Below are 10,933 nucleotides of genomic sequence, written 5' to 3' on the forward strand. Positions count from 1 at the left end.
TTTTCATTGGGCGGGGTTTTAACGTGGCGGGACCCAAACCCAGCGCACGCGAAGTTTTACGCCTTCTCACTTTAGCTCGCTCCCAAACGGGTGTTTGGTTGCTACCCAGAGGATACGTGGATATAAATATCCGGACGTTGTGAGCTGCGATTTGAACCGTACGCACAAGAATCGCTTCTGGCCACTCCCAGGTGAATGGCAGTCAAAAGTTTTCCACTTTTGCGCACGGAACCATCCTCCAAATAGGAATATAGAAAACATTAATTATGAACCGATTCGACAGGAAAATAGTCAAGGGACCTTTAAATTTTGTGAGATTAGTACAGATGATATTATCCATATAGTAAAGAAGTTCAAGATAAAAATTGGTGGAAATAATTTATTATCCGAGGGTGTAATCCAAGACTCCGTTGAATACATGGGTCACTTTTACGCCCTTTTAGTAAATAAGAGCCTTCAGTTGGGAATAGTTCCGACAGAATGGAAAACTTCGACCATTGTCCCAATAAAAAAGGTCAAAAACAACATAACATCGGAGGAACTCAGACCAATAAACACCCTTCCCAACTTAGAAAAAATACTGGAAACGGTTGTAAAAAATCCACTATTAAACTATATTGAGTCAAATAAAATACTCATTAAGGAGCAGTCAGGTTTTAGGAAACAGCTCTAAACTTGATCGTATCACAATGGAAGGAGGACCTGAATTCCAAGAAAACTATCTTGGCGGTGTTTGTGGACCTTAAGAGAGCCTTCGAGACGATCGACAGGGAAATAATGCTTAAAAAAACTCGAATATATTGGTATACATAACATCGAACTTACATGGTTCCGTAGTTTTCTTCCTGATAGGAAGCAACAAACGGTGATTGGCACAGCTCTATCCACAAAGGTAGCAGTACCACAAGGGACCACAAGGGTCGGTGTTAGCTCAAATACACTTTAATATTTATATCAACGACATAAACTCAGTATTGAAGTATTGTAAGGTAAAATTGTACGGCGACGATACCCTCTTAACCCTCAGTGACTGTAGTCTACCCAATGCAATGATTAAAATGCAAGAAGACCTCATTGTTTGTATAAATGGTTGTGCGTAAACAGACTGCAACTAAATGTGAACAAGACAAAGTTTATGGTCATATCTAGAGCAGCTAACGTTAGCTCCGATAATTACAGTTTAAAAATTAAAGATGAAGTAATTGAGAATCATTAAATATCTAGTTATATATATCGATGATTAGTTAAAATTTCAGGTACATATTGAATACACAGTAGCAAAAATTGGTAAAAAAAAATTGGTCTCATGAAAAGATCATGTAAGTACTTAGGAAGGAGGTATAAGGCTCTAGTCTACAGATCTATAGTTGAAGAACATTTCATATACTGTCCAACAATCTGTAACAGCAGCTTTTACCAGAAGTGAGAGCGTTAGTGGGCATGAATTAGTAAAGGAGGTGAAAGTAGCCATACATCTTTTAGCTATAGCAACCAAACTGAGGTGAGAAACTTGGCTAACCCTGCGGTTCGATAAAGCAGTGGCGTGTGTGTGCGTGTGTGTGTGTGTAGTTGCATAGTCCGAATTTGAGCGGATGATCATCGTGGACTTGTGAGTGGGTGCAGCATGAGTGACATCTTCGGTTAGCTTAGATACAATAAATTAGAGCGGAGGATGACCGGAGATTTTATTCGTAAAGTTAGGGTGCCTTAGTGGAGTATCGCGTGAAAAATTTACAAGCGTAGTTCGTATGTGAATATACTGGTGTATATATTTGTATAAAACATTTTTTTTTGGTCAAGGACAAAAAAACGGAATTGTGCTAAATACCGCCATCTATACGGGCCCCAAGTATATCCGTTGGCGTTCGCAAATATTGGAGACAAAGGTAAGTCTATTTAATAACTAAGAATTATATACAAGAAAAATAATAGGTTCCTCCCAAGAAGGATAGAATACAAGATCGCGCCGATCAGAGAGGATTTTTGAGAATAACTTTTGTGTGACGTCACACTAGTACAATTGCGAGAGAGAAATGCCAAAACGTAAGCAAGAACGGAAGAAGAAAAAATGTTGCAAGGAAAACGTTAACAAGTTGCACAAGTGTGACGTCATGCAAACAACGATTCTGTCAAATTCGTTAAGAGAGGAATAGCGGTCCGAGATCGGCGCAACCTTTGTATTCTCTCAATCGTGGGTTCCTCCAATGTTGTATATGCATATAATGTACGCACTAGGGCTTAGTATTCTGCCCCATGAAGAAATATTTCGCCGTTTCTGTAAATTTTTTTAAGAAATTCAGACATGTGCTAACCTATCGCATACCTCTGATTGAAGTGTTAAATAAAACGCGGATGGTTTTTATGAAAAAAATTACAAAATTGATTCGAACTCGCGTTGAGAAAGAGACAATGCAGACGTTTGCCTTATTATTATTGAATTTTTTAAAGCCTCTGCGAAAGTTTGGTGCGAGTAACGTTAAAGGTGAGCAAGTGCATTTGCTTGGCTACATACGTGCGTACAAACATACAAAAAACAGGCATAGGTATATATGTGTGTACGCGCACATGCATATCCGCATCTGTACATATGGATGTACATACACAAATGTGCATTGGAGGAAATCTTGGTTCCGAATCGTTTCTAATGATTTTTGATATTTTTTTTACGTCCCCAGCACCTTACTCATAAAGGACCTTCACAACAGTAAACCTGCGGAGTTTATAGGCGACGCCACAAAACCAATTAAACCGCCATAGGACACACAACCAGGCACCAACACTTATAACGGCCATAGAAGGACGGTATGACCCCCTGAGCATTTACCACTGGCGAAAAAGTTGCACGAAGTAACACCGCAAGGGGCGCACTTGCAACATTCGACGCGAGGTAGTAAGGAGAAGGAAACACCAACACATTCACTCATACACATGCGACTTCACTACATGCTATCGGTGAGAAACAGGCGCTGGGGAAACAACAACCACAGCACTACGACCAGCTGTGCTGAATACATAGTGAAAGAGCGGGTCAACGCCCGCTGCACAAGTTAATATACATATTTACTCGCCCGTACATAAGAAGTAAAGTAAGCTGGCAATAGAGAGGAGTGGACCGATACTTACCAGCGTGGGAGTCTGCAGAGTTCCAGCGGGCTAAATCTGAAGGAGCGGAGTCGCATACATACATACGCGCATGTCATAGTGCCGTTAGCTACAGCGCGATCGCCCAAGCGAAGTTGAGGGAGAGCGACCTGCCAGCGCAGAAGCGCAGCTAGCTTAGATATAGTTTTCTTATTCCTTTTTGCTTAACTTAGTATTTTCGTTGTTCTATGTCATTTCCTTTTGCTCTTTAATTCTTACACTAATTCGCACGTAATTATGTAAACACTCCACGTTCTTAATATTATGCCCATCGTTTTTTTGTTTTTTTTTGCCAGATTATTTTCGTACATTTTCAGTTGCTTTTTAATTTAAAGTAGAGTACTTTAACTTAAATTTAATTTCCCTTTTTTTTTGGTTTAGGGTACCTGCTCCCCAATTATATCTAGCCTCACGGCCAAAAGCAGGCTAAATTGTGTTGTAATCTTAATTTTTTTTCGAATTTCAGTTTGTTTAGTTTTTTCTACACTAATTAGTTTTTTTTTTGCTTTCAATGATCAATTAGGGATTAGCTTCCACTTTAATTTTTATCTGGGCTAGTTTTTATGCGCGATTTATTCCGGTTTTTTTTAGTTATTTTTTTTCTATGTTTGTACTCGTTACGCAAAGAGGTAATGATTCGTTCGCCGCCCGCAAACACGAGCGAATGATAAAGATATTTGACAGCTCAGGCTTGTAGACGCCAGCTGTGAGCCTATGTATGTATGCCAATATGTTGCTTTCCAGCCATTTCCAGGGTCCTCTCCGTATGTTGGTACCATCATCGAGGGACTAATAAGGTGAGTGGAATACGAATTATATACTTATATATATATGTATATATATATCCATGTAGACATACATATGCGAGGGACAAACCTCTTTCGGGTTTTGTTTTGATTTTGCTAATCTTAGTACTGAGTTTGTTTGCTTTTTTCACCTTTATTAATCGTATGCGCATATACAATTGCGACCTATCTATGTATAAAGAAAAAGGGTGTTCACGGTTGATTCGGAATAGGAAAGTAAAATTGCTAATGAATTTGGAAGTTTGAATTGAAGGAAGTCAATGAAGTTTTTCGTTGAATTCGTAATTTTTATATATTTTTTTATTGAATTATTATTTTTTTCATGGTTGCACATAAATATTTATATATTTTATTATAATAAGAGTTCTTTTGCCCTTTGACATTATAAGTTAAGAAGTGGTTGAAGTTTTCATTGAATTTAGATGGGTGGCTTTTTTTTATTTTTGTGTTATTATAATAAATCTCCTTTAATTAATATTTTCCGTTTATATATAACAATTTGAAATTCGTTTGGGTTTTTTTATTTTAGCTTTTAGCGTTTTTTTAATTGCTTAACATAATAATTTGAAATCTGAGTTCACTTTAATTTATGAATTTGCTATTGTTAAATATGGAATGCGGTTGAAGATGTAAAATAAATTGTAAGCAAATGAACAAAGATGAAGTTGTAAAATAAATTGTAAGCAAGATACAATTATTATTTTTTTTCATGGTTGCACATAAATATTTATATATTTTATTATAATAAGAGTTCTTCTGCCCTTTGACATTATAAGTTAAGAAGTGGTTGAAGTTTTCATTGAATTTAGATGGGTGGCTTTTTTTTTATTTTTGTGTTATTATAATAAATCTCCTTTAATAAATATTTTCCCTTTATATATAACAATTTGAAATTCGTTTGGGTTTTTTTATTTTAGCTTTTAGAGTTTTTTTAATTGCTTGCCATAATAATTTGAAATCTGAGTTATCTTTAATTTATGAATTTGCTATTGTTAAATATGGAATGCGGTTGAAGTTGTAAAATAAATTGTAAGCAAATGAACAAAGACACTCCTGATTATTTCTTTTGTGATTGAAAGGTACTCGATCAAAATGAAGTGGTGAGGTTTCATTTTGGTGTGGGTGTTACACTAGGGCTTAAGAGGGGACGTGAGGGCGTTGACTAGGGACTGGACTGAGACAGAACCGATCGACGAATAGACAGACGTACTATGTCAGTCTAAGGGGACGTTGCAGCAACATTAGGAGTCAGAGCAACGCCCATGGCTGCGTAAGCGAAATGCGCAAAGTGGGTGGGACGACTCCACCTGACAGGACGGGCCTTCCCTTCAGCTGTACTTCTCCTTCTACTAATTTTTGTTAGTATTGCTGGTACTGATGCTCAGGCATGACAATTTTGTTTACGCAGGGTAGGTAAGGTGGGCGAAAAAACCCCCCCATCCGGCGAGCTAGCCTGGGCTTTGCCACGATGCCTGCGTACCGCCTCACTTTGATAACACCCGCGTAACAAATATTTTTTATAGCAAGCGACACACAAATAGATAAGCTTCAAAAAATGCCAAATAGGGCTCTGCGATTTATCTTGAACAAGCGGTATGACACACCCATACAGGAAATGATCGCAGAATTAAACTGGCTGAGCGTGAAAGAGCAAATTTTCTAACCCGCTATGAAATTCGTGTTTAACATAAAAGAAGGTAGACTTAAAGATTATCTGAGTGATATGCTACGATATAATAGTGAAACCCATTCGCATTTACGCAGGGGAAATAATAGCTCCAGGCTACCGCTGTATAAAACGGAAATAGATACGAAGAATATCTTTTATAAGGGATTAAAATGTTACAATGAACTTCCAGCTCAAATAAAAAATTACGAAAACGTTGGTACCTTCAAAAGGCTGCTACTTGATCACTATATAACATTGGCTATTAGATAGAAAGGACCGGCATAGAAACTAGTCCTTCCCATCCGTACTAGCTGGATGACTCTGGATCTAGTCCATTCAGATCACCCATAATGTATGAAATAAGAAGGTCGGCATGGAAACTAGTCCTTTCAGATCACCCATAATGTATGAAATAAGAAGGTCGGCATGGAAACTAGTCCTTTCCGTCCGATCAAATAGCGCGACTCTGGATCTCGTCCATTCAGATCACCTGCCGGTAGAGAAGTTTATAAGAGGCGGCTTGGAAACTAGTCCTTCCAACCGACCAGTTGTGGCGGCTCTGGGAATTATACTCTTAGACCGCATATCGTACGTGATATATTTACGGTACTGCTTGGAATCACGTCCATTCACGCAGCATCGAGAATATGCTATCTTAGTTAAATATACATAAACTATTATATAGCTTAGAAGGAAAAATGTAACAGGTTAACTTATTTTAAGCATTAATTTTAACTTTACTTTTATTATATATTGCAATACATAATTCAAATGTATAGTTATGGGTTACTGTTTGCCGCACAGAAATCTAAATATTTCATTCTTCGGCGTATAGTGCACCCGGTAACGTGTTGGAAAAATTCACCATTTAATATTGTCCAGAGCGTACGGCAACGCTAAAACTGCCAATGAGTCTCTACCATCTTGACAATTCTTGGCGGGGTTTCCACTACAGGGAACATTGCGGCCAGGACATAAAAAGAGCAAAAGCGGAAAAGAGAAGACGGCACCTTTTAGACAAGCCACACTATAGGACTATTATGTGGCAGGGTTTCATTGGCGGCGCGAACTGCCGTTATAAACTTTCCGCGAAACCGCCGTTACAAAAATCACGCGAGACTCCCGTTACCAAATTGCGCGTGATATAGAGATGGCCCCTTGGCCCAAAAATCGATATGTAATGCAGCGCTCAGAATAACTAAAATTTTTAACAAAATCATTTTCCCTTTTCCTAACAGACAATTATTAATTTCTTCTCAAAAGTTTCCGATATCATTCCAGCCGATTTTTAGAATACTTAGCATAGGTAGAGCCTTGTTAGCATTCTCTCAAACTAAGCTTTTCAACAATAGTCGATAAAGACAGAAAAAAAAGTAACATTAGGTTTCCTGAAATAAAAATAACTAATTAATAAGTTTTGACGCCCTTATCTACATTTACCATCGCGTAAATCGGTTATGTAAATTTCAAAATCCACCTATGCATCCCTAACTTGCTTATAAAATCAAAGAAATAAACAAATTAACCCAATCGGCCTGCATGACATATCGATAACACTGTGGCATCCCTAACATGCCATCAATGCTACTGCGCAAGTTGCGAGGGTATAAAAACCTGCTGGCAACCCCACAGTCGGCCATTAGCAAAATCGTTTTGATGAACTCGCGCCAGTCATATAGCGAAACAAACCAAGAATTTACAGACATATTTTAAAAAGGAAAAGTTTGAACAAAATAAAAAGAATTCATTAAAAATAATTAAAAAAATAGGAACACAAGTGCTAGAGAAGTGAAGAAAAGGGCGAAGAAAAGAAAACCCCACAGTGATCAGTGAAGTGAAAAAAAGGAAAAAAAAACTAAACTAAAATAAGCCCACTGGGTGGAGGGCACCCCACACCATCATCCAGTACCCAAACCGTACGGAAGGCTCAGCTACAGAGCCCCATCACCACCTACGAGCACCAATCTCGCCAAACGACAACCAGCACCATCCACAGCAGCCGTAATCAAGGTAAGTCTTCTTTAATACAAATAACCATAAGTAGTGTAATGAGCTGCTCTGGGTGTTTCTGGAGGATTTCCGTGCTCCAAAGTATTCTACCTTCGGTGAGAGCACGATTTCCTGCTCCAGCTTCTTATTTGAATGGAGTAGCTTGGAGCAAGCAAGCACACACATATATTGTACGCTATGGACGAATCCAGTGTCAAACAGTCAAGGGGGGTTTGGTTATTTGTACAATGATTTTGGGGTGCCGTGGGCAAACGCGCGACCCAAACCTAAAGGCTGCAACATACACGTGTAGGCAAAGAATTTAACTTTAATTTAAACCAACACTTCTGTGCTCTTTCGTACTGTTCTAAAAAAATTCTTATTTTGCAGCTACCCCATCCGGCTATAGTTGCCGCCACCACAGCAGCGCCCATACAACGGCGTAACACGGGTGCGCAACACCAGCAACCACCAGAGAGCGGTGCATCAACCGGGGAGCACCCGAACACACCAGCACCCCGCCTAGCAACCCCGACAACAATCGGCACCAACAACAACCACGGCTGCTACAGCAGCAGCCACAACTACAACACCAACAACCGGGGTAAGCACCCGGGTAACCAGCGCGCCAGAACTCCAGCGACCGGGGTAAGCACAAGAGCGGTAACACCAGCGAACCGCCCAAGGAGCGGCGGCACTAACCGCAAAAGCGGTAACCAGCACCGACAACACCAACAACCGGGGTAAGCACCCGGGTAACCAGCGCGCCAGAACTCCAGCGACCGGGGTAAGCACAAGAGCGGTAACACCAGCGAACCGCCCAAGGAGCGGCGGCACTAACCGCAAAAGCGGTAACCAGCACCGACAACACCAACAACCGGGGTAAGCACCCGGGTAACCAGCGCGCCAGAGCGCCAGCGACCGCGCAAAGAGTGGCAATACCAGCTATATCGACCAACACCAGCTATAACCAGTGTTGCCAGAACTTTTTGGGCCGACCGGCTAGATTGGCAAAAAAAAGCGGCTAAAAACGGCTAAAATGTTTTAGTGAAAATTCACATGCTTTATTTAAATAAATCGCAAGAAACGAAAGACTGGTTAACACCATTAATTTATTTCGAGTGTATATTCCTCATCATCAAATGAATTGTATATATCACCTGAATTCATTAATTTTAAGAGATCGTCATCTACAGTAAAATTATGGCAGCATTTTTCTTCACGTTTTAAACCGTATCTTATATATAAAATAGCGTTTAACGTTTTAACGCACATTGGATTTCTTTGCTTAGTTTTTATTATATTCATTGAACTAAATATTCGCTCTACTTCTGCATTACTTATAGGCAAAACAAGAAAACTAAAAACTAGGTTGCAAAGGTCAGCAAAAGGGTTTTCTCCTAGGGCATTTCGAAATTGATAAACTTCGGCCCAAAATTTTACAGTTGAGTCTAAATTACTCCAGGTATGTAACGTTAACCGTTGCCATTGCATCTCTATGGATGTTATTTCGTCGGCATTATATTTGTGTTTTTGTTGCTGTAGTTGAACAAATACTTTTGGTTTAATTACTCTTAATGCATTTCCAACCGAAAAAAGTCAATTTTTTTTAGTGTGGCAATATTTGTAGGGAGGCGTTGGCGTAATTCCTTTATTAAAGTGATAATAAAATAGCGACCATTTTCTCGAATTATTTTCTCGGCTTCGTGGTCAAAAGCGTTTGTGCTTACTTTTGTTTTTAAATACTCTTCAAAACTGTGATAAAACTGAGGAAATGGAGCAAGGTATGGTTCCAACGGGGAGCATATAGGATCAAATGTGTCCGCGCTAATAACCACTAGGGAGCATAGATGCGAAAGTAAAACATTGAGTTCATTAAAAATCTTCATTGGGTCTGCATTATTGCTTTCGAACAACTTGTTTACTTTTTGCACCTGAAAATTAGGCAAATAGTAAAATCGGCTAAAAACGGCTAACTTTTTTTTACAAACCGGCTAACAAATCGGCTGCCGGCTAGATCGAATTTTCTCCGGCTAGTTGCCATCAAAACCGGCTAAATCTAGCCGGAAAACGGCTAAAATGGCAACGCTGGCTATAACGATTAACCCCTGCTTTAATGACCAACACCAGCTATAACAACCAACCAACAGTCACAACAACACACAAGCCTGCTGCAACAAGGGTGAGTCCTTCGGGCCATATAAAATTTGAAAATAAATATAAAGTTGGAAGTAGAGCTAAAACATAAGAAAAAAGAAGACAAATAGCATTTTTGTATGTGAGCTTAAATTAAAGAGCACCCAACCTCTGGGGCAGGAGAGGTAAACATACCTTAACGTAGAAACCATTAAACACTGAACCAACTCTGACTGCTAATTATAAAACAGTTTAGCTTATGACTAGGATATGATGTAACTTTTAAAGTTCAATTTTCATTTAATATAAATAGATACATACCTTATTAGCATACATAAAACTTATATATTAAGGTACAAGTGTACATACATATTATCAATTATCATAATTAACTAACATATTTTTCCACCATACACGAGATAAGGCGATCATACATAGTTATAATGAATGAACCTCACTTGAGGCATATCCAGGGTATGATGCACATATAAGCCCTAGTGGCTGCATTAGGTTTTCTTCGTATTCAGTTTGTAATATATATTGCGTTTGGTATATATATTGAGATTAAATTAAATAAAAGCAAATTGAATAAAGTAAATTAAATTAACTGGAAAAAAAATAAAAATTGAAGAAAATTTCCTTAAACAAACATAGAATCAAATTAAATAAAAGTGAATTAAATTAACTAAAGCGAACTAAAGTAAACTAATATAGATAACGCCTTAAGTAACCTAATTTTTAACTAAAATAAATAAATAAATAATAATAAAATAAAACGAAAGATATACAAATAAAAATAATCCAGTGTATAAACTAAAGTAAACTACACTTTAATATAAATTCAAATAATATAATTCTATGTAAATAAGGAAATTATAACAAAGAAAATGGCCACGATATAACAAAGAACTTAATATGCACAACTAGTATTACTAATAATAATAAATCTAATAGAAAAAGGAAATTAGAAGATTTAAAGGAAAAAATTAAAGACCTAAAACGAAATTTAAACAAATAAATACAGAAATATAAGGGAAATAGATTTCATATACTTACCAGAACTACAAACCCGACTTACCTACCTAATTTTCCTTACCGGACTTACTTACATGTCGGACTTACCTGAATTACTTACCCGCTTAACGTAAATTTACCCACTATTACTTTATATACCTTTTTTTTGTGAAAATAC

General features: G+C 38.0%; 1 protein-coding gene across 1 annotated transcript; it reads left to right on the forward strand.

The window, feature by feature from the left end:
- The first annotated feature begins 7,188 nt into the window (after positions 1–7,188).
- LOC108359243 (uncharacterized) lies at positions 7,189–8,352 on the forward strand. Its single transcript, XM_017610997.1, has 3 exons — positions 7,189–7,220; positions 7,542–7,626; positions 7,996–8,352. Exons 1-3 carry the CDS (start codon positions 7,189–7,191, stop codon positions 8,350–8,352), a joined length of 474 nt encoding a protein of 157 aa, XP_017466486.1.
- The last annotated feature ends 2,581 nt before the right edge of the window (positions 8,353–10,933 follow it).

The sequence above is a fragment of the Rhagoletis zephyria genome, unplaced genomic scaffold (genome assembly GCF_001687245.7).
Source record: "Rhagoletis zephyria isolate East Lansing unplaced genomic scaffold, Rhagoletis_zephyria_1.1 Rzeph_scaffold_00364, whole genome shotgun sequence".
Classification (NCBI taxonomy): Eukaryota; Metazoa; Arthropoda; class Insecta; order Diptera; family Tephritidae; genus Rhagoletis; species Rhagoletis zephyria.